Source organism: Pleurodeles waltl, chromosome 6 (assembly GCF_031143425.1).
Source record: "Pleurodeles waltl isolate 20211129_DDA chromosome 6, aPleWal1.hap1.20221129, whole genome shotgun sequence".
Classification (NCBI taxonomy): domain Eukaryota; kingdom Metazoa; phylum Chordata; class Amphibia; order Caudata; family Salamandridae; genus Pleurodeles; species Pleurodeles waltl.
Window position 1 is genome coordinate 252,013,017 of NC_090445.1, and position 24,607 is coordinate 252,037,623.

Consider the following 24,607-nt stretch of genomic DNA (forward strand, 5'->3'; position numbering starts at 1 on the left):
CCATGTACCCCATATATAGATTAGCATATGATGGGGAGAATTTGGCCCCCATAGCTACTCCTCGTATCTGACGATACCAGTCTCAATTGTGCAGAAAGATGTTGTTATCTAGGACTAGAGTAATCAAGTCCATAAGCATGTTAGTATGATCCAGTAGAGAGGCATCTCTAGTATCTAAATAATGTTGGATAGCAGTAAGGCCCTCTATTCTTGGGATGCTTGTGTAAAGTGAGGTCACATCCAAAGTGACTAGATAATGGCCCTCTGTCCATTCATAGTCTGCCATTTTACACAATAAGTCCTTGGTGTCCCTAATGTATGAGGGTAGGTTATGGACAAAAGGCTGTAGGAAGATGTCTATGTACTCCGACAGTTTTTCCGTAGGGGAACCAATGCCCGAGATAATGGGTCTGCCTTCCTACAAGATGGTCATTGACAAGTTATATCTCTTATTATATTTGGAGTATTCATCTATACCATTATGTTGGCTCTACCTGCACACTATACCATATGTGCTTTGAGTTAGGGAGGCCAAGGTAATTTTCCCCGTCACGTCTTAGTGCTACGCCCAGTCCGTATATCATGGGCAACGTCTCCATTAGGGTGAGACAGGGCTTGTCTAACCCCGGCTTATTATACCAAACGCGCAGCAATCACATTCCAACACACATTATGTACCGTCTTGTTCGCATACACGTTATATAGCGGTTGACTCCTTTTCCATTTTCTCTGATCTATCCCTACAGGTAGGGTCCACTTAGACCTCCAAATTATTCCATGTCCCTTATTGCGGACACACCGTTGGTTCCAGGATTGTCACACAGAAGTAGTACCTTTCCCATGCACAGTTGGAACACGCGAATAACTGTTCTGACCCCTTAGCTCATGGTAGGTTTACCATCGCGCCTCCTTCATCTCATTTTACAATACCTTGCTTAATTTGTTAACTTCTTACTTCTATTGGGCAATCTCTAACTCTACAATTAACGCTGCATTTCTTTTGGTTTTTGCCTCTTCTTCATAGACTTAGTCTCACCATTTGGATTTCAAACAGTAACTGTAGCTTCGTTCTCATTTGTCTCGAGGTAAATTAATGTACTCACGAGCACCGTCTGTCTCACACATATCTGTATACTGTACTCAATAACTTCCTGTTCGTACATGTTGGCTGTCGGGTCTCCCATTTCACTAAGGCTTCTCGCAATACCCCCCGTAGTACAATCAGACCTTCTCTTTTCTGCACTCACGGTGACCTCTTATCCATCCCCTTGTTTCTTCTTCTTTTAGCTGCTTCTTGTTACTCGTATATACCTATTAATTCTGAGGATTCAGACATTGTTAAACTCGTATATATCCTTTCATGTGTGGACTTGAACATTTCCCCTTTTTTTAATATATACAATGTTTCGGATTAAAGGGTGTTATCTATTTTAAATCTTTCTTTACGCTGGGGCTAAATAACTCCTCTGCGTGATCACCTCTGATATTTGTATTCTTTAAATGCACCTACCGGATGGTAGTGCCACGAATTGTAATTAGTTTCCATTTGTCTCTGTTCGCAGCCTTGAAAAAGTCCATGAGGACGAAACACGTGTTGGCTGTTTCTTGTTACTCCTATATACCTGTTAATTCTGAGGATTCAGACATTGACTAAACCCGTATACATCTCTTTATTTGTGGACTTGAACATCATAGAACTGCGAATCGACTACCGATCACAAAGGATTAAAGTGTGTGACACAAAGCTACTCAACTTTGGACTCTTTTTTTCTCTTTGGAGTGCCCTGGTTGCTCTTTTTCTGAATTTGTAACTTACAGCACATGACATAGGTGTTTTCTATATCCACCTCTGTTCATGTGCATTGTGAAACCCTTGGTGGTTGGGTTTCTTTGCACCAGGTTGGCACCCGCCACAGGACTCATTGATGTATGCTATTTTTGTTGCTACTGGTTTCAGATGTGCGTCGTTTAGCATCAACCACCTCTCTTAAATATTTTTTACGTTGTGTATTTTGTGTGCCTGTTTGTGACCCCCCACATCCCCCAGTGCTCTACAAAAGACCCCCTGGTCTGCTCCCTGAGGATGCAGGTACTTACCTGCTAGCGGAATGGAACCGGATCACCCCTAGTCTCCATAGGCGCCTATGTTATTTGGGCCCTACTTTAACCTCGGAGACTGAACTTGTAAGTGCTTAACTTACCTGGGAACTAACCAATACTTACCTCCCCAAAGGAACTGTTGTTTTTTGCAGTCTCCACTTTTAAAATCGCTTATTGCCATTTTTGACAAAATTGTGTACATTACTGTTTTAATTCAAAGTTCCATATTTACCTATGCCAAGTACCTTACAATTTATGTACTTACTTGAAGTCTGAATCTTGTGGTTCTAAAATAAATTAAGAAAATAATAATTTTCTATATCAAAACCTATTGGCCTGGAGTTAAGTCTGAGTGTGTGTGTTTTCATTTATTGCCCTTGTGTGTACAACAAATGCTTAACACTACCCTCTGATAAGCCTACTGCTCGTCCACACTACCACAAAATAGAGCATTAGTATTATCTAATTTTGCCACTATCAACTTCTAAGGGGAACCCTTGGACTCTGTGCACACTAGCTCTCACTTTGAGATAGTATACACAGAGCCAACTTCCTACAGGAGCCACTAAGTTGACTTGGGCCCGGTCGTTCTTGATCTTCTTGAGAACTCTGAGCAGAAGTGGTATGTGCGGAAATGCTAATGGAGGCCTGAATTCTACTTGCCGAGAGGTTGTCGCCTTGGAAACTCCAACGCGTAATACTGCTGACATTGTGCGGTCTCCCCACTGCTGAAAGAGTCCTTGCGCCACCTCCGGATGGAGATACCATTTGTGATCCGCTAGGCATAGACGGTTGAATTGGTCTGCCCTGACGTTCAGAGAACCTGCTAGGTGTTCAACCACCAGGGTTATACCCTGCTGTTCCAGCCAAGTCCAGAGATGCAGAGCCTCTTGACAAAGGGTCCATGACCCTACACTACCCTGCTTGTTGCAGTACCACATTGCAGTGGTGTTGTCCGTGAACACCTGCACTAACTTCCCTTTCACAACAGGAAGAAATGCTTTCAATGCTAGCCGAATCGCTCTGAGCTCCGATAAGTTGATATGGAGCCCGGATTCTGCAGGAAACCAGAGGCCCCTGATCTCTGCCTCTCCCAAATGGCCTGCCCATTCCAAAAGAGACGCATCTGTCACTACTGTGAGATCTGGTTGGGGAAGCGAGAGAAGTCTGCCTTTGACCGAATCGCAGTTTACTAACCACCACTGCAGGTCTTTTGCAGGTCCCTCTGAGATCTGTACCGTGTCGGTAAAATTTCCCTGATGCTGTGCCCACTGGAACTTCAGGTCCCATTGCAGAGCCCTCATATGCTGTCTGGCATGTTTGACTAACAGGATGTAGGAAGCCATGAGTCCCAACAGCCTCAGAGTCTGTCTCACCGAAATCCAGGATAGAGGCCGAAACATCGATATCACAACCTCAATATCCTGGACTAGCTTCTCGGGAGGATAGGCCCAAAACTGCACTGTGTCCAGAAATCTACGATGAAAGGGAGTCAGGTGTGACTTTGGCACGTTTATAACGAACTCCAACGAATGCAGGAGGTCCGCCGTAGTCTGAAGATGGGTGACGAGTGCCTGGGCCGTAGGAGCTTTCAACAGCCAGTCGTCGAGATAGGGGAAGACTGAGATCCCTAACCTGCGCAGATGAGCTGCCACCACCTCCACCACTTTGGTGAACACCCGAAGGGCAGTGTTAAGACCGAAGGGGTGCATGGTAAACTGACAGTGCTCATGGCCCAACTAAAACCACAAGTTATGCCTGTGGGCTGCCAGGATGGGGATGTATTGTATTGTATTGTAATCGTATTTATATAGCGCTTACTACCCCTGACGAGGCGTCAAAGCGCTTTTCGGTGAGTAGCACGCTACTCTGGAACCCAACAAGAATTAGTGATGTATTAGTATCGGGAAATAATGAGTACAGTTTTAGTATTATTATGAGTTAATTTGAGCAGCGGATATGAGTTTGTTAGTTAGATTGACTAGAGTAATGGAGGGGTGGAGGAGGAAAGAAATCCAGAAGTGTTAATTGGGAGTATATCCTTAATTTACTCAACCCAAAGGTAGTGGAGGAGGGAAGAGTATGTGGAAGAGTTAGGGAGAGCATAGTAGCAGGGTGAGATAAATGAGGGAGAATTTAGTAGGGTTGTGTTTGAGGTCACAGTAGTAGAGTGAGGTTTGGTGAGTTAGATGTGGAAGCGAAGGGAAGAGCTTAGGCAGAGTTATTTAGGAGATGAAAGTAGTAGAAAGGATTTGGGATGAGTCAGAGTGAGAATGGAGGATAGTTTGATAGAGACATGACGTGATGAAAAAAAATAAAAAAACCTAGATTGGTTGAAATTTGTATCTACATAGGATATAATTTGCTTTTAGGAGACTTGTTCAAAGGACCCATTTTTATTGGATGGCTATTTATCCTTACATCAACCAGTAATAACCTCCATAGCGGGAAGGGAAAGAGGGGACCTTTTAGTTCTTGTTTCTGGTCCTCATCTTATTTTATGATTGTTTTACTACTAATTGAGGGGAGGGGATAATACATTTCTACAATAATATACCACGTGGTCTCCTGAAGGGAAGCCTTGATGATGTAATAGACTTTATTGATTCATCTACTTGGCTACAGGACAAAGAGCTAGTCATGCTATGGGTAGGAGATTTTAATAGGGCCCTATGCCATCAGGAAGCCCCACATGTGTGCAGCATTCCTACTGAGGGTAGAGAGATGTTAACCCACTTTACTAATTCAAATGAAGGCGAAGTTTTAAACTCTTATCTGTAAGTTTGATCTTGTATATGAAAGGGGAAAAGCGTCTGCAAACACCCAAAAAATCTCCACATTCACAGAGAATTCCAAAAAGAGTATTATTGATTTTATTTTTAATAGCGCTTCAGATTTCCATCTAATTCTTGATTTCAAGATAATACCCCATTGCGCCAGTGATCATAATCCCCTATGTATTGATCTAGCTTATAACATCAAACTGGACACAAAGAATAGGGAAGTGAGAGGAAAATCTGTATTTAATAAAAACTCTGGTGTACGCATGAAATGGGACAAGGTAGATCCAAATACATTTAATCTGGAAATCATAAAATCAAAGTTAGGCTCCATTGAGGTCTATCACATCAGTCAACCCATGATCTCATAGTCCAAGAATATGAACATTTAAGTAATGCCATCTCTGTGGCACTGGTAACTGATAGGATTTCTCCGGGTCCAGTTGCAAACCGATGGTTTAACTCTGCATGCACAGCTGCTCACAAAAACTTTAAAAAAGCTATTAGAACTATTCCCTTTTCCCGCGATCTAGTTAAAATGGCAAGGGGTCAGTATAAGGCAACGCTAGAAGAGAGGAAATTGGAAATGAGAACTAAAGCATTGGAAGAGCTTTTGGCAGCTACTGAACTGAAGGATACTTCAAAATTTTGGAGGGTGGTAAATCACCCGTATTTTTCTGATCATGAATACTTAAGACGATGACTGATTTCAGAAGCTGTTTGGTTGAATCATTTTACGAGGGTATTCCACCCAGGAAATGATTTACCACTTGAAGGGGAGGAAAGTATCAAGCAGAAACCTGCAGAATCTAATTAGAACATTTTAGATATTTCCATTGACCTTCATGAGGTCACTACAGCTACAAATCGCTCAAGGTCAGGAAAGGCACCTGGACCAGATGGGGTCCCTGTAGACATCTTTAAATCTATGCCAAATCTTTGGGGTTCGTTAGTCACAAATGTGCTAAGAAGTGTAGTAAAGAGTAACATTGCTCCTTCATAGAAGTTGGCCATAATTATCCCTATATTCAAAAGGGGTAATAGACAAGATCCAACGTGCTATAGGCTAATCTCCCTTATAGATTCCACGGCTAAGATATTGGGGCTTATGATCCTATCACGGATGGAGGGCTGGGTGACGGAGGCAAAGATTTTCTCCCCAATTCAATATGGCTTTAGGCCTGGCCAAGGCACAGTAGAACAAGCACTTAATTTGCATCTCATTCTTAGCTAGTACGTAATTGCTAAAAAAGAATCCTTTCATATAGCATTTATTGACCTCTCAAGTGCTTCTGACCTGGTAAATAGAGGGAAAATTTGGCAAATTATGGAAACCCTGGGGATTGATTTGAACCTGTTGGAGTTAATAAAGCGCTTACATACAGACCTGAAGGTCTCAGTTCAGTTTGGCTTGCATGGTGAGAGAACACCCCCTATTCCATCAAGACGAGGAGTAAGGCAGGACTGTATCTTAGCCCTGTTTTTATTTTTGTTATACATCAATGGGCTCTATGACTTTCTAATAAAATTTGGGAAGGATTTCCCTAAGATGGGACAGAAACAGCTCCCGGTTTTACTGTACGCGGATGATGCTGTATTAATTGCGCGTACAGCAAACGGTCTTCAAGGCCTGTTGGATCTTTTTTTTTATTTTTTTTTTACTTTTATGCAGGACCTTGATTTGAAAGTAAACTTCTCAAAGATGTACGTAATGACATGTGGCCCCCGAAATACAAGGTTAAACAATTCACCATGGGAAGAAATATTATTAACAAGGTGAAAGTCTTTTGTTATTTAGGCATGCACGGGAGTTCCTCTATTCTTTGGAACTCCCACTTCAAATTTAAGACCCAGCAATTGGTAAGAAATATAGAAGCGACATTTTGCTTCGCCGGTAAATTGGGCCATAGACCAATATCTCATACTGTTATGCTCTATAATTCCAAGTGTGTATCAGCGGCTATATATGGGGCGGGTTTGTGGGATTATGTTAGAGTAGACTTGCTTCAACGTGTTGAGAACAAATTTGCCCACAGACTACTGTTGGTACCCAAGAATGTAGCAAATATAGTTTCCCATGAGGAACTGGGTTCACGGCATATAGAGGATTTGACTGCTGTCGCCCCACTTCTGCTGTGGCTTAGATGCTGGAGAAACCCTGCGGCTAGCTTGGTACAAGATTGTATGACTGATTATTTAAGATTGGCCAAATCAAATAGAATTCCTTAGCTCCCATATTTGCAAACATCTTTTCATAATTTGGGGCTTGAGAACATGTTTACAGACCCAGAGTCCTTGCCTATAAATGCAAAGGAGGTGGTGAAACAACAGCATACTTATTATACCCTGAACCTTAGATTGCATGGTGCCCTGAAATTGAAAACCTTTGAACATTATGTCCAGATTTTAACTGTGCTTACTATGGAACCCTATTTAACTTGGTTATCGAGTCCATTAATATGCTCCTTTCTAACTTTATTCAGATTACATTTAATTCATTATAGAGTGGCCTTCCACAAACAATGTATTTGGCAAAAAGAGCTCCCACCCTGTCCCTGTGAATCCAGATCTAAGCAGAGCACTTGTCACTTTTTTCTATTTTGTACACTTTATACTGCCTCTAGATATGCTTTTATATTGTGCCTTTTTTGTAAATTAAAGTTCATAAATTACAAAGATGCTATGACTTATGTTAAAAACTGCCAGAAATTCAAATCTGTTATCCTGTATTAAATTTGATTAGATCTGCTATCGCGATCAGGAAATGATATGAATCTGCTGACACAGTTGTACAATAGTTTAATTTGGAAACGGATACTACTTTAAAATGAATTTGTGATCTTTGATATAAGTGAGCATTTGTCATATTTATCCTGCATACTTTTAAAGTTCTGAAATAGTTTTATACTGCTTTTATAATTTAGCTAAAAGTTTCGCACTACAAGGCTGCTATGACTTTGCATATAATCGAAGGGTATTACATTTATTTTTCTGTTTTAAATCTTACTAGATTTGCTACTGCTACCAGGAATTGACATGAATTTGCTGATATGGTAGTGTAATTAGATTTGGACTTGGGCCATGCTGCTAAAATGTTTTCTAATTGATACTTTGCATATCTTTTCATGTATTTTAACCCTTAATCTGTATAAAATGGTTTGTGCTTTATGGCATTTTGCCTAATAAAAATTGTTGACTGACTGACTGGAGTGGGACTTATGTGGAGTCTTGCAGTGTTTCGCCACATAGGGTTTCACACACTCAGATGTCTTTCAGAGTAATTTAAGTGCAGTTGTTAAAAGCCTTGGAATCATGCGCCGAACCTAAACAACAGTGGCACACCTCATGCAAATCTGTCACAGATATCTGTTTGAAACACTCCCTACAAGGTTTGAACTCTGTAGTTTTAAGGAGTGACATGTTCCCTCACAGACTGGAAGAATTCAGAGGGAAAAATCTCCTTAAGGAGTGAAGCAGAGTTGCAGGGCTCTGGATCTGCTTCTAAAGACGTAGAATGAAAGGAACTGATGTCAGTGCACTTGGGCGGGGCTTATATGTGGCTCAGCTCATCACTTTCAAAGTAGAATTGAACAATGCCACCTACTGGTATGCAGGAGCACTGCTTTTAGAGTTTCAAGATCCAGTCTGGCATCTTCTGGAGATCTTCACAAAGTGAGAAATCTGCAGTTAGATGTATCCATCAGAAAAAGGCAGTACACATTGGCAATCTAGGGAAATGGGATGACCATCCAACTATTCTTTTACGCTCTTTGGAAAGAAATGCAAGCAATTGAACATGTCCATTCCCAAACAGGAGAAATACACAGGTAATTGCCCATGTTGACAATCAAAGCAAGATAATAGATGGACAAGTTGCTTACCTTCTGTAACGCCTTATCTCAGAGACTATATCTAGCTACAGATTCCTTACTTTTAAAAACTCCCTTTTGTAAGCAGTACCCCTGCATGCAGTTAGGTGGCGTTGATTTGCTCCTCGTCAGTCTTTGACAACACATCTGCGTCTGTCATTGGCATCACAGGCCCTATAAAGGTGCCACCCAGGTGTGCTGATGTCTGTTTCTTTTCACAAGTTTCCACGTTAGAAGTGCAGAGCCACGAAGAACACTAACTACTGGTGTGTCAAAACTAAGGTACTGAAAGGGGAGTCCCTACTCCTAGAAATCAGTTTGCAGAGCAGGGAGGATGGCTTGGGTGGTAAGGAATCTGCAGCTAGATATAGTCTCTACCAGGTAAGGCGTTAACAAAGGTAAGTAGCTTGTCCATCTGACAGAGACTTCTAGCTACAGATTTCTTACTTTTGAACTGATAACCAAGCAATACCATTCATGCAAACAGAGTTCAGACTAGAAAGTCCTGCAGGACCAAAGGGGCAAAGTGCCCGGCACTAAGGACCTGACTATCCAAGCAGTAGAGTTTGGTAAACCTGCAGAGACGGCCATATTGCTGTCCGACAGATGTCAAGGACTGGAGCTCCTTGTGATAACGCAGTGGTCGCAGCTTTAGCTCAGGTAGAGTAAGATCGCAAACCCTCAGGGGGTTGCTTTTTTAGCCAGTGCGTAGCAGACCTTAATGTAAAGTACGACCCATCTGGAGATGGTCCGCTTCTGTACTGCCCGACCTTTCTTCGCACCCACATACCTTGAAAAGAGTTGGTCATCCACCCGGAATGCTTTTGCATGTTGAAGGTAGAATGACAATGCTCTTTCTGGGTACAGGTGGTGAAGTCTCTTCCTTAGAAGAATGTGGGGGTGCGTAAAAAGTAAACAAGGTGATGGATTAGCCTACATGAAAGGGCGTGACCACATTTGGCAGAAAAGAGGCCATAGTGTGAAGCACCACTTTGTCAGGATAGAAAGGTAGGGCAGCTTAGATGACAGCACCTGCAGCTCACTCACTCTGCAGGCAGATGCAGTCATCACAAGGAAGGCAGTTTTCAACGTGAAGTTTTAGAGGACAATTGTGATGAGACCCGAAAGGAGCGCACATCAAAAAATTCAGAACCAATTTCAGATCCTACCGAAGTATAATGAATGGGGACGGAGGAAAAAGATGTGAAAGACCTTTGAGGAACCTACTGACCAGGCAAATGCAGAAAAAAGCAGACGTAGCAGACAAATATCGCTTATGAGTGCCCTGAAAAATTGGGTTTGGAGTGGTATGAGCAAAAAGGCATACAGGAGGCCAGAAATCCACTCGATATGAAGTGTCTCGGAGCCACCATGGAAACCTCAATGTGCAAAACTGCTGACATTGCACGTAAACAGCTCTAACTAAGGCTCTCCCCACTGTTGAAAGAGACCTTGCACCATCTCTGGATGGATCGCCAGTTGTGATCCGCTAGGCATTTTCAGCTGAGTATCTGCTCTGGTATTCAGAGAGCCCACCAGATGCTGAACTGAAACGCTCTGCTGTTCCAGCCACATCCAAAGGCACAGAGCCTCTAGACAAAGTCCACAACCCCACCCCGCCCTGCTTGTTGCAGTACCGCAAGGCGGTGATGCAGTCCGTTAACACCTGTACCATCTTTCCCTTGATAGAGGGAAGAAAGGCTCTCAATGCCAGCCGGATCAAACAAAGCTCTAGCATGTTGATGTGAAATCCTCCATCTGCTGCTCTGATCTCCACCTCTTTCAGATGGCCACCCCATCTCAGGAGTGATGCATCTGTCACTACTCTCAAATCTGGTAGGGGAAGGGAGAGGGATCTACTTCTGACCAATTTGCAGTTGGTTAACCACCACTGCGATATTTTGCTGTTCCCTCTGGAACTTCAGGTCGCACTGCATAGCCCACTTATGCCAGGGGGCAGGATACAGGAGGCCATGAGTCCCAACACCCTCAAAGTCAGTCTCACCAAAATCCATGACAGAGGCTGAAACATCGGTATCAGAGACTGAATGTCCAGGACTTGCCACTCAGGATGATAGGCCCCAAACTGCACTGTGTCCAGAACAGCCCGCCCTGATGAAGGAGTGTCTGAGATGGAGTCAGGTGTGACTTTGGCATGTTTATAGTGAACACCAGCAAATGCAGGAGATCCATTGTAATCTGTAGGTGAACTTCTGAAGTAAGAAATTAGGAAGGCGCAGGTCTAGAATAGGACAAAGGCCTCCGTCCTTTATGGGCAGCAAGAAGCAGCGGGAATAACAACCACGAACCACACCTGGTGTTGGCACCCTATCTATGGCTCCCTTGGTAAAGACCGACATTACTTCCTGGCAGAGAAGGGATAGGTGATTATAATAATGCATGTACTCTTCAAGTAAGGATGAGATGTAGCCACAGGATTCTAGCTTATGATATTTAAGTTAAAAGGTACACAGAAATAATTTCCGCCATATTCACCAACTCACTGTCCAGTTACATCTGACTCCCAACATTCCTCCCACAATCTTTCCATCCGTTAGTTCCAGTGGGATAGTAATACCTCACATTCCACAGGAAGCACCACTTATCACACACCTCCATCTCTTAATAATAAACGCAAGTCATAAACATACATCCATTAAACATATTAAAATGCATATAAACACACACACATATTTTCTTCTTAAAAGTGTGAACTTAAGGTTAATCCACAGACTTAAATATGACTAATAGTGCTACTTGGACATTTACATAACTTCCCTTTTTCCCCAATATTTGGCATTACTTATACTCCAAGAACTTCGGTGCCTTCACCTTTCTTTTAACTCATCTTTCTCTTTTCTCACATCCCCATTTTTCCTCTTTTTTTTATACCATATACTAAAAAAATGGAATGTGAAAGTTACTACTAACCAAGACTACCACCCAAGGACTCTTAGGACTGGGGAAGCACTAAAACCCAAACATTAAGTAGTTAGGATCCCTCAGGTGCTCATGTGCAGAGTTGTAATCCTGGGTCAGTGTGCATTGCATAACAAGGGGAAGTCGCAGTTGGAATTTTCATGTTCTAGGATCTTTCCCAGAGGACCCTTCTTGGAAATGCTTTCCTGAGGGATGGTTGTTGTGGAAGTGCAGCTGTGGTGTCCGGGTGCTGCAGGCAGATCTCAGGAGTCGTCCACGAGCTGTCCCATGCTACTCATCGGACTGCAGAGGTGTCAACGGTCAGCAGGACCACCATCAAGGCTTGGCACATGCAAGAAAGCGTTGTACAAAGTGTTGCAGGATTTTGGGAACAGCAAGGTCCAAGGGACTCAACCTTTGTTGGTAAGCAGGAGAGCCAGCAGGAATCGTTGGAGACCCACGGAGGACCCACTGGCAGTAGGCACAAGGAGTCGCACAGAGGACTCAGCAGCACAAGGACGGAATTCTTTGAGTGATGTGATGCTGGAAGCTGGGGCTTCTTGGAGCTAGGAGATCTTCGGACTGAAGAGCCAATAAGCCTTGGCAAAGGCAAACAGGCACAGTGCATAGGAGTTCCGGCCAAGAAGCCCCAACGAGGGACCACAGACTTCTCAGGTGCAAAGAAGACAGGTCAGACCTCTGGAGAGCCACAGAACTAACACCTGTGCTGTAGAGCCTTGTAGAGTCCATGGGACAGCAGGATCCAAAAAACGGGCATTGACATTGAGGTGCCTGCAGGTGCAGGGGAGTGACTCCATCTCTCCGAGGGAGATTCCTTCTTGCAGTGCAGACAGAGTCCCTGTGACTGTGGAGGATGCACAGCCACTGGGTTGCAGAAGTCTTTGTAGAACCTGGAAACAAAGATGCAGTAGGAGCCCTCCTACTGGTTACAGTCTTGCTCTTCGTTCCAACGGAGAACAGCAGTGGTTCCGGTGTCCAAGTTGCAGAAGTGTCTTACAGAAGAGACTTGCAGACGGTTCCTGAAGTCTTACAGATAAATCTAGGGTCCCACCCTCACGGGAGGCAGAGTCCTTGCAATGCACACCAATTGCAGTCTTGTCTTGGTTCCTGGCAGAGTTCAAAAGCGTTGACAGTGTTAAGGCTGCAGGAGCGTCTTACAGAAGAGGCTTGCAGACCAATCTTGCTCTTGCAGACAAATCTAATGTCCTGCCCTCATGGGAACCCAGGAAAGAGATAGGACAGCTTCTGCTGTGACCCAACTATTGGGGAGAGGTACTGATCTGCCAGACTGACCAGTCAAATGCTACAGGGGGGGGGGGGGGCTCTGCTCATCCTAATTCCAAGATGGCAGAAAGTGACCAACTGGAAGACCACTGGGCACCTTCCTAGGGGACGAGCTGGACAAGGAGGTGGCCACTCCCCTGCCCTTTTTGTGGTTCCGTGCCAGAGCAGGAGCTGGGGGAAATTCTTTGCTCTGCCTTCCCCTGCCCGAGTTAAGCTCAGTAGCAGGAGGCCAGAGCAGTGTCTGGGGCAGCACTGATTTGCATGCAGAGCCTGCAAGGCTGCACAGGCAGATATAGGGGGATTCTTTAAGGATCCCCACAGTACATGATATCATGCAATTAACACTGGAATCAGTGTAGTTGCATGATTCCAACTTGTTTGATACCAAACATGACTAGGATCAGTTAAGCCATTATGTAGTTGGATACCTCATGCTGACCTGTGTCCCCTACTTACCTTAAGATGGGTTCCCCGCACTTCCAAAGCCCAGAAAATGGGGTCTGTGGTTCGCAGGGGTGCTTCTGCTCATGCAGGGCACCCTCAAACTTAGAACCATAAATCCTGCCCCTGGGGTGAAGGGCCTACCTTAGAGGTGACTTATAGGGTCAGAGTGCAATGACCATGATATAAGGGAAACCTTATATTTGGGGTGAAATGTGCATACACCATTTCACACAGGCTGCAATGGCAGGCCTGTAGTCACAGTTTGCATGGGCTCCCATGGGTGGCACAATACATTCTGCAGCCTATTGGGGTCCCCCGGAGCACCAATGCCCTGAGTACCTAAGTGTAGGTAGCTAGCCTGGTGTGTGGTGAGCACCTATGGTGTTATCACCTTATACCAGGTCCAGGTATCCAGTAACAGCGAAGTATAGACATTGTCTAGGAAGCCAGGGCTCTCGAGAGGTAGAAGTGGATGAGCAGCCAAGAATTCTCTCGGAGGCATGCAAAGCTTATGCAACACTACTATAGTCACACAGCACTTAAACACATGAACGTACCACACAGTGTTACTTTATTAAGGTAACACAAACACTAGAATACTAAATAGGCAATCCCCCAACTGGAGGTAAGTAAACACACTATTATATACACAGCAGCAATCAGTAGATGTTAACGTGTCTGTGATATTGGAAATGGGATGCTTTTTCTACCACTACTCCTTTGTTCTACACATAGCCTCACTTCTCCACTGCTTTTCCTTGCAATGACTAGTGGAGCTAACCGGTCCGTTCCCTGTACTTCCTCAATTGTAATTCCTCTTTACCACCTCAATAATCATGTCTTTTTTTTACTGCAAATGGAACATTACGTACTTAGCTACACACAGTTTGAATATTCTCTTTTAACCTAATTGTATGTGTGCAACCTCTCTAGCAACCCAACTCTGTCTTAAAGACAGTTGGAAATGCCTTCCTTAAATTGGCCACACGTTTCTCATCACCCACGCCTTTTACCACCTCCTCCACAAATCAAACTATTTCTTTAACAATGATTGGAGGAATACTGTTAGGACCAAACATGACTTCAACGTCCTTTTGGTGAATCTAGCTCAGTATGCTGTCACCTTTAGTTGAAGCATACACTTTGCCAGTCGCAAATCTTTCTTTGCCCTCAATCATACCCATAAAATAGCCTTTCAACCTAATTTGTACACCACCAGGCCCAAATTATCTTTGTGGCTCCGAACTGGGCTCGAAGAGTGTGGTATCCAGAGCTATTGAGCATGTCCATCGATCCTCCACTCAGACTGCCTCTTCGGGCTGATCTTCTGTTGCAGCAGCAGGAGACGGTTCTCCAGCCGAACCTGTCCAACCTCCGCCTTCATGCGTGGAGATTGAGCGGCAACAGTTGACGGCATTTGCCCTTCCACCCTAAAGTCTGTAGTGTTATCTTGGCAGCCAGGCGTCCATCGACTAAAACTGTATACGCCTGTCGTTGGAATAAATTCTTGGCATAGTGTACCAACAAATCTGTTAATCACCTTTCTACCCCTCTGTCAGAGGTTCTTGTGTTCATTCTTTCTTTAGCACAGCAGGACTCTGCTTTGGGCACTGTAAGGAAACGCCTCCTTGGCATGGTTACCCCCTAACTTTTTGCCTTTGCTGATGCTAAGTTATGATTTGAAAGTGTGCTGGGACCCTGCTAACCAGGCCCCAACACCTGTGTTATTTCCCTAAACTGTACCTTTGTCTCCGCAATTGGCACAACCCTGGCACTCAGATAAGTCCCTTGTAACTGGTACCCCTGGTACCAAGGGCCCTGATGCCAGGGAAGGTCTCTAAGGGCTGCAGCATGTCTTATGCCACCCTAGGGACCCCTCAGTGCCATGCCAACCTCACACTGCCTGTGGTATAAGGTAAGTCACACCTCTAGCAGGCCTTACAGCCCTAAGGCAGGGTGCACTATACCACAGGTGAGGAGATGTGTGCATGAGCTCTATGCCCCTACAGTGTCTAAGCAAAACCTTAGACATTGTAAGTGCAGGGTAGCCATAAAGAGTATATGGTCTGGGCGTTTGTCAAACACGAACACCACAGTTCCATAATGGTTACACTGAAATCTGGGATGTTTGGTATCACGTCTCAGCACAATAAATGCACACTGATGCCAGTGTGGAATTTATTGTAAAATGTACCCAGAGGGCATCTTAGAGATGACCCCCGAATACCAGTCCGACTCCTAGTGCTAGGCTGACCAATTTCTTCCAGTCTGCCCCAACCAGATGAATTGCTGGGGAGAGAGTGCCTGTGTCACTCTGTGGCCAGGAACAAAGCCTGTACTGGGTGGAGGGGCTTCTCACCTCCCCCTGCAGGAACTGTAACACCTGGCGGTGTGCCTCAAAGGCTCATGCCTTTTGTTACAGCACCCCAGGGCATCCCAGGTAGTGGAGATGCCCGCCCCTCCGACCACTGCCCCCACTTTTGCGGGCAAGGCTGGAGGAGATAATGAGAAAAACCAAGGAGGAGTCACCCACTAGTCAGGATAGCCCCTAAGGTGCCCTGAGCTAAGGTGACCCCCTGCCTTTAGAAATCCTCCATCTTGAATTTGAAGGATTCCCCCAATAGGATTAGGGATGTGCTCCCCTCCCCTCAGGGAGGAGGCACAAAGAGTGTGTAGCCACCCTCCAGGACAGTAGCCACTGGCTACTGCCCTACTGACCTAAACACACCCCTAAATTCAATATTTAGGGGCTCCCCAGAACCCATGAAATCAGATTCCTGCAACCTGAAACAGGAAGAAGGACTGCAGAGATGACGGAGACGCTAACTGCTTTGGCCCCAGCCCTACCGGCCTGCCTCCTGACTCGAAGAAAACTGCAACAGCGACGCATCCGACTAGGACCAAAGGACCAAGAAACTCCAGTGAGCAGCGGTTCCGTTCAACAACAGCAACAACTTTGCAACTTTCAAAGACCTCACTCTTCCTCCGGAAGCGTGAGACTTTACCCTCTGCACCCGACGCCCCCGGCTCGAGCTCCAGAGAACCTACACTACAGGGAGGACTCCCAGGTGACTGCGACCTTGTGAGTATCCCGAGGCGACCCCCCTGGACTCCCACAGCGACACATGCAGAGAAAATCCAGAGGGTCCCCCTGACCGCGACTGCCTGCAATAAGGAACCCGACGCCTGGACCAAGCACTGCACCCGCAGCCCCCAGGTCCAGAAGGAACCGATCCTCAGTGCAGGAATGACCACCAGGCGACCCTCTGCCTAGCCCAGTAGGTGGCTGGTCCGAGAAGCCCCCCTGTGCCCTGCCTGCAAAGCTAGAGTGACCCCGAGGTACCCCCATTAATTCTAATAGAGAACCCGACGCGCCTGCTTTGCACACTGCACCCGGCCACCCCTGTGCCGCTGAGGGTGTGTTTTGTATGCCTACTTGTGTCTCTCCCAGTGCTCTACAAAACCCCCCTGGTCTGCCCTCCGAGGACCCGGGTACTTACCTGCTGGCAGACTGGAACCGGAGCACCCCTGTTCTTCATAGGTGCCTATGTGTTTTGGGCACCTCTTTGACCTCTGCACCTGACGGGCCCTGAGCTGCTGGTGTGGTAACTTTGGGGTTGCCTTGAACCCCCAATGGTGGGCTGCCTAGGCCCAGGAACTTAGATTTGTAAGTGTCTTACTTACCTGACAAACTAACCATTACTTACCTCTCGCAGGAACTGTTGATTTTTGCACTGCGTCCACTTTTAAAATAGCTTATTGCCATTTTTACTAAAACTGTGTATGCTATTGCTCTAATTCAAAGTTCCTAACTTACCTGTGTGGGGTACCTTATGTATTTACTTCAAATCTTGAACCTGTGGTTCTAAGAATAAATTAAGAAAAGTTATTTTTCTATATAAAACCTAATTCGCCTGGAGTTAAGTCTTTGAGTGTGTGTTCCTCATGTATTGCCTGTGTGTGTACAACAAATGCTTAACACTACCCTCTGATAAGCCTACTGCTCGACCACACTACCACAACAAAGAGAATTAGAATTATCTAATTTTTACCACTATCTTACCTCTAAGGGGAACCCTTGGACTCTGTGCACACTATCTCTTACTGTGAGATATTATATACAGAGCCAATTTCATACAGCATGCCCTTAAGTGATGCTTGGACATACCCTAGAGAAGCCAGTTGTCTTCAACAGGCGCAGCACAGTAAGCCCACTGTTGACTAAATCACTCTGCCTAGTAAGTTGGCGGTGTCCAGTACACATCTTATTGTAAACTTAGCTGTTCCAGGGCCTCCTCTGAAACCATTGGCAGCACCTGCGCAACCATATCCCACAGAGCATGGGAATAGTGGCCCAAAAGGCAAGCAGTGTTCACGCAGTGCCAGGTTGGTGGAAGAAAACATCTTCCTTCTTAAGTTGGTCAGCCTCTTAAATTCCTGATCTGGTGGTGTGTTTGGGAATGTGGCAGAATTTACATGGGAAGTGGAGGCCTGGTTCACCAAGCTCTCTAGGGTAGGGTGCTGTGCGTGTGAGGAGGGAGATGGGGTCCCCTTGGGTGGGTTGGTGGGCAACTGCCCTGTTTACTGGCACTCCTTTACTTGTGTAGACCAGGTCCCAAGCAGGACATCATTAGGAGCCTTGTTTAATGAGAGAAGCGGCTCTGAGGGGACAATCCCGGTGGAAGCACTTCAGTCAAGGCATCTGTCTTGACTGCCACCTAGGACAAGCTAAGGTCCAGAACCTCAGCTGCTCCTCCATGCTTTCTCCATGGTAGGGGGAGAAAGCATGGCAGTATCTGGAGGTATTCTTCAGGGTCCAGCAAACTCTCCCAATCCTCCCAGTTGCACTTAACAGGACTCAGGCTCTGGCCTGGAAAGCATGGCTTCAGTTTGCATCTAAGTCCTCCTCTGGCTCTGTGTCCAAGTCTGGGATCAGAATGGGGACAGCACCAGCATCCGGATCAGTGCCAAGGAAGGTCAAAGTGGGCACTAGAAAGTAGCAGGAGTAACAACCTACTTCTGGCACAGGGACCCTCTCTACGGCTCATCTGGCCAAGAAAGCCATAACCTCCTTGTGTAGACGTGTCAAGTGATCCTCTATCATTCAATCATAGGATGGCGGCATAGATGGAGGAGTAGTCTCAAAGTGGCGGGAGTAGCCCCTTTGGATTATTTGCAAAGCCCACCTGTCTGACGTGATGGACTGCCATCAGGTGATGGCGAATCCCTTCTCAGACTGGTCCCTGGTGGGGAGGTGTCAGAATAAGAAGGTTTGGAGGCTGCTGCAGAAAGTTAGGGAGTGACTAGACCTCTGGCTCCCTGATCCAGAATGACATTGGATCCCAAGTCCCCAGAAACGCAGAGGCTAGGCAGCATGTGTGGCACGGTGGCTGGAGGGGCTCCCCTTTCATAACCAGGAAAGGGGCTAAAAGCAGACTGAGGGGGGCGAGGGGCAATTGCGAGGCTTAAGGACCTGGCCATAGCCCATGATTCCTTAAAGCACTTGATCGTCGACTCTGCTTTGTCCCCGAAGAGATGGGTGCTATCAAAGGGCATGTTCATAAGGGTGGATTGGACATCGTCCGAAAAGCAAGATTTTCTCAACTAGGCCCGGTGCTTCAAGGCCACCGACGATGCAACTGATCTGCCTATGAAGTCTGTTGTAGGTAACCCACACTGTATTGTGAACTTCGTCTCTCCCATCAGCAACAGCTCGTGACAGAATGACTCAGGCCTCCTCCAGGAACTATGGCAGCACCTGCGCAATCATGTCCCATAAAGTATGGATGTAACAGTCAAAAAGACAAGTGGTGTTCACAGACTGCAATACCAGGCTGGAGAAAACATCTTCCCAAGCTGATTGAGCCTCTTGGATTCCCTATCCGAGGGTGCTCTCAGGTGTCAGGTGTTGCATTAGGAACAATAGGTGATTTGGAGCAGGTCTATGGTGGCGGTCAATAGTTATGTTCATAGGAGCTCCTGTGCTGGGTTTGGACCTGGTCCCCAGCAAGCAGCACATCAGTGAGGACTTCATTAAAGGGCTAAAGGGATTCAGAAATGGAAACCCCAGGCTGAAGCACCTCTGTCAGGAGTTTAGTCCTGACTGCCACAAAAAGGCAGCATGAGGCCCAGGACATTGGCCGCTCTTTGTACCACCACTGAGTAGTGCACTCCCTCCTCCATAGCCTTAGTAGGGGAAGAAAGCATGCCAGTGTCAGGGGAAGTGTCCAGACCACTGGCCTCACCCAGGTCTGTCAGTCCATGGGATCTGCTAGCTGGTATTTGAAAAAATCCAGTGATCCCTCCCAAGCCTCAATGTACCCAAACCCAAGAGAATAAGGGTCAGGATCTGACCTAGGGAGCAAGGTCCCTGTCTAAGTCGTGTCAGCAATGAGGATGGGGTCGATGCCACCTGGTGGCACGGGCAGCGTTTGGAGCATCAATGTCAGAACCAGCATCAGGGAAGGTTGAGGTGGAATGACTGATGCCGGTTTGGGTACAGGAACGGCTCCATCGGTGCCCCCCCCCCTCCCCCCCCCAAGAGCTGAGGCCAAAGCTGCTGACCCCGCGGGGCTCGAAGGCACTCCAGCAGAGTCAGACTGCCCAAATATGAGGCGCATGGCCTCATAAAACTCTTGGAGTGGGTAAGGGTCGCTTCAGCTTCTGGAAACTTGAGGAGACGTATAGCCGACCCAGGCGCAAACTCCTTGAAAACGAGCTCTAATTTGACACTCCCCTGTGATACTGAGTTAGAATGAGCTCAGCCTTACCCAGTTTGATGGCTTTTGAGCAGAACAGAAAGCACTGGTCACATGAGTCTGAATTATATTCTGTCATCAAGCACCACATATAGGGTAGTGGGGCTGGAAAGCTATACAGGTCTCTTGCAGTTGTACCCAGTTTAAATTCTGATGTCTTAAGTGGAGGCATTCTCAGACAATAAAAAAAAGAAAAATCTAACAAAATGTAAAAAAAGAACCTATGAAAATACCCTAAAAATTGTGGGAACTGAAATAAAGGTAAGTGACATACCTCGTGCAGGTGAGGTCAAAATTCAAAATGGACATCTGGCCAGCTCTGGAGGTGACACTTGGGAGGCTGGTGCTGCTCTAACACAACCTAGCTCTCGGTGGAGATATTGCTGAACTAATTCTGGATCCAGTTTAATGCATCTGGAACTGTCAACAATGAGGAATATCTTTCAAGAAGTGTCTGCAAAAAGAATAAGTTACTTACCTTTGTTAACGTTTACTCAGATTTTCAACTTCGGAATATTCCCAGGTGCATGTCTAGATCAGGAAAACAATTCTAGCAGTAGCTCTCCTGGGCCACCTGGCAGTGCCACACAACTCCAGTTTAAGCTTGCATCACTTCTGAAGTATTGATGCAAGCCTATGTACAGCCACCTTCAAAACTAGCATCAGTGCTTTCACTTTTTCTTCTGTTTAACTAAACTTTACAGGGAGGAATCAAAACAAACCTAATGATAGCAAACCATGATCATCGGAAATGCAAAGCAATCCGATACCTTGGAACATTTTTAGGACAGATAATACATCAGAAAGAGTAAGGAATGAGGCAAAGAATCTGTGAGAATATCTAGCGTCCACCACAAAAAGATTTACTGAAGGAGTCTTCACTTTAAGAATAAGTACCAAAGCAATACCCAAAGGGAGGCAAGTTGCGATAACTAAACAATTAAGTCATTTAGAACATTATTACTCTTCTGAGCAGGTTAGCACTAGGATATGAAAAAGTATGCAACAAGGCCTAATGAGACACTACCATTTGGTCAGTGTAGTATGAGAGAGCATCCTTTAGGTCTAACCTGAACAAACTGCTCCTCCGAGAAGGACGAGAGAAGAAAGTTGAAAGAATGACAGAATGTCCGATATGGTAATTAAAGGAAGGTCAAGTGTGCAGAACAAATTTATGGAACAGGGCTCAGCTTTTGGAATCAGCAATTGAAGTGCCTCTGCTGTCTAGTTTATTTAATTTGAAGGAGGGCCTGAAGGATAGGGAATATCCTCTTATGGAGGCATATCAAGGCTACAGGTGCTTCGAAGAGTGAGATAAATCCCAGCATTGTCATGCTATGCAAGAAAGATATGATCAACTTTTGCAAAGTCATCCTCAGTGAGGTGGAAGGCCAAGCTTGCCATGCCCAGAGTGTCCAAAACCGATTAAAATGCTCTTACATACCAGTGAACCTCTAAGCTATGAGTAAATGGTCCACAAGTAGAGAGTCTGTAAAGATTGGTTACAAATGAGTACTTTCACAATCTCCCTAAAAACACTTACTACATTTTCTTTTTAAAGGCTGATGCCGCTTTGAAAGCAGACCTAGTGCCATGCCAGAAAGTGCTGCCTGTGCCAAGCAAAACAGTGTCTTGAACCGTAGTGCTATGCTGGGGCCCGTTATGGCGGAAATGCAGGCAGACTGATCCAAACAGTCTGAGCCTCTTAAGGAGGGCAGGCCTGAAAAAATCCACCATCTGTGAGAGGTCCGTTGAAGGAGCTAAGAACAACTGGCGAAGCTGAGAGGTTAAGAACTGGCTCAGAGAACTACGTAGAGACAGGCATCTGAACACAACTGTCAATTCTCCAAATGGTCCAAAAAGAGGGATTGTTTTCTAGAATTGGTAGAAAGGGACTGATGATTCGCACGAGCAGAGTTTTGGTGGGGCAACCCTTAGCAGCAGAAACACAGGGTGGGGAAAGAAACCGATTAGGGAGGTGTTTCCCAAACTGTGGTCCGCGGACCACCAGCGGTCCGTAGGCCTGGGGATGACAGAAAGATACTTCTCCAGCTGGGGCCTGACAAACACATGCATGTTTATTTGTGCAGCAGTTGTAAAAGCACTTCAAAGTTCTTTGTACAACAAGCAACTTTCGGGTGAAAATAAAAGCGTCAAGATAACTTTGGTGATTAATGTACCTGCTGGAGAGAGATGGGAGTTTTGTCTAGTGACAGTTTCTAAGGTAGGCAGATGGTTAATGTGCTTGATGCAGAGAATGTAAATCATGCAAAGAAAATTATTTTATGTGCATAGCACAGTGGGTTACTGTTTCTGTCACAGAGATTATTTTGTTATTGCACAGTTCATAAGTTACAATCGTATTCTAGCACAGTGAGCTATGAATTGCCATTAAAGAGTTGTATGCAAACTGTTTATTTTCTTCTCTGCCCTTCATTATCCTTATGCTGCTAAAAAAATAAAAAAAGGTTTGCTGGCGTAGAAATACATTATTATTAAAGTCAACGCTAACCACTGTGTTATGTTCTGAATCCTGAGTTTGTGCTTCTCCAGACCAAACACTCTTAGAAAATACCTACCATTGTGAATGACATGTGAATTGTACACCTTGTAGTCACTGGGAAAGTGCCACAAAACCCTACACTGGTATGCGAGGTGCTATGAAACAAATGAATTACATGTGACAGATAGGCTATGGAAACTTGAGGGGTCCTTATGGTTTTACTTCCTTTCCCCACCACATATTTATGTGAAAAAGCTTTCTCAGATCTTATATACCTAAAAAAATAAAAACCGAATTCGCTTGGGAAATGTAGAATCTGACCTGAGGAGTCAGCTTTCCTAAATAAAACCAAATAATGAAAAGTTAGTCACCAAGATGCAGCAGCAAACTTCTCATTAAATTGTTTTGATTTCTGCATAAGTTTTCGATATAAATAATTATATCATTAGTAATTCGAGTATTTGTTTGTGGTGTACTTGTTTGTGTATTTTTTGTGAATTACTGTTTTAATGTTTGAAATTGAAATTGTACAAATTGTTTGGGGGTCCCCGGCTTCCAGTAGTGATTCAATGTGGGTCCTCAGGAGTCAGAAGGTTGGGAACCACTGGCTTAGGGTCTATGCACCAACAGCTTAGCCTGCCGCTGCACAATGGCCTTCAGATGCATAGATGGTAGTGCAAAGATTGAAGACTGAGGTATCATAAGGTTATAAGTACCACACACAGGACAGGAATATCAATATACAGTATTGTCAATAGAATTCAAGCTCCAACACATTAGGAGGCGAGTCCTTAGGAGGTGACAAATGACCCAGTCTGCTGAAAAAATGGAATTGTGAAAAGTGTTTAAACCAGGTAGTAAAAACCAGACGACAGCTCTAACTTCCTATCAGGTGTGGTAATATCCATCATTAACTATACCCAAGAAACGAAGTACAGCAAGTATTTTCATGTTCCTGAATGAGGACCAACCACCAAGGAAAGAATTCAAACATCTGTCTCAAATAAAACCAATTCCTTTGCGTACACACTAACACCTACACAAGTGTTCCATTAACTGCATACATGTCATAACATTACCTTCGGCATAGCCAGTTGCCTTTCAATTTTCACTATGCTGAAAGCAGAACTGCATACCTGACTCGTAGGGATAACACTCGCTGACTTGCTCCTCCTGGGTAACTGGTTCCTCGTCATCAGGAAGGTACCGTTTATCAATGGCTTCTTTAATCTGGTTGTTGGCACCTTTGGGGTCTAAATCCATCGCCCATGAGAAATTCATCAATGCTAAATGGGTCTGACCAAGTTTCTTATAAACCTGAAAAGGAAGAATGCTGGAGTCTATATCATATTCTCTAAAAAAATAAATGTGATATTGTATGTCAGCTGACCAGGTCAACCTTTGAGAAATTAGTTACACAAATGTCTGCTAAGAAACAAAAAACTGCCCATTATTTATGCCAATATCAGAATGACACACAAATACTATCACCAGCTAATAAATACAGACACCAGAAGTAAATATAGCCCATCATCTCTAATTACAGTGCACTGAGCCTTGTAATGTATGTGCATCACTAATTATGCTGGGATGGTGTATTTTCAGACATGCAGATATTATGAATTTACTTGCACAAGGCCAGAGAAACTCAGCAGTTAGAGTTATTTCAAATAACTGTAACTCGCGCCCCAGGGTAATTATAACTTGCGCCCTTGCTATGCAGTTATCTGGTCAATAATTTTAATGCAGATGTTAGTGACATTATCAATGATGTTTTCAAAGATGTCATGTGTGCTGCAATTTGTAGGGTAATAAGCAGTGCATGGCGAGGGAGCGAGTTATATTTACTTAAGGGCACAAGGTATAATTACTTGAAATAACTATTACTTTTGAATTTCTCTGGCTTTGCGCAAGTAAATGCAGAACCTA

At 44.9% G+C, this 24,607-nt stretch overlaps 1 protein-coding gene across 3 annotated transcripts in view; it reads right to left on the reverse strand.

Annotated features, from left to right (window-relative positions):
- Window positions 1-24,607, reverse strand: part of CDC27 (cell division cycle 27) — a 623,340-nt gene that overhangs the window by 22,904 nt on the left and 575,829 nt on the right. For all 3 annotated transcript variants that reach the window (XM_069238052.1, XM_069238050.1, XM_069238051.1), the window contains exon 18: window positions 23,815-23,995. In XM_069238052.1, coding sequence (XP_069094153.1) covers window positions 23,815-23,995 — 181 coding nt within the window. The remainder of the gene's footprint in view (window positions 1-23,814; window positions 23,996-24,607) is intronic.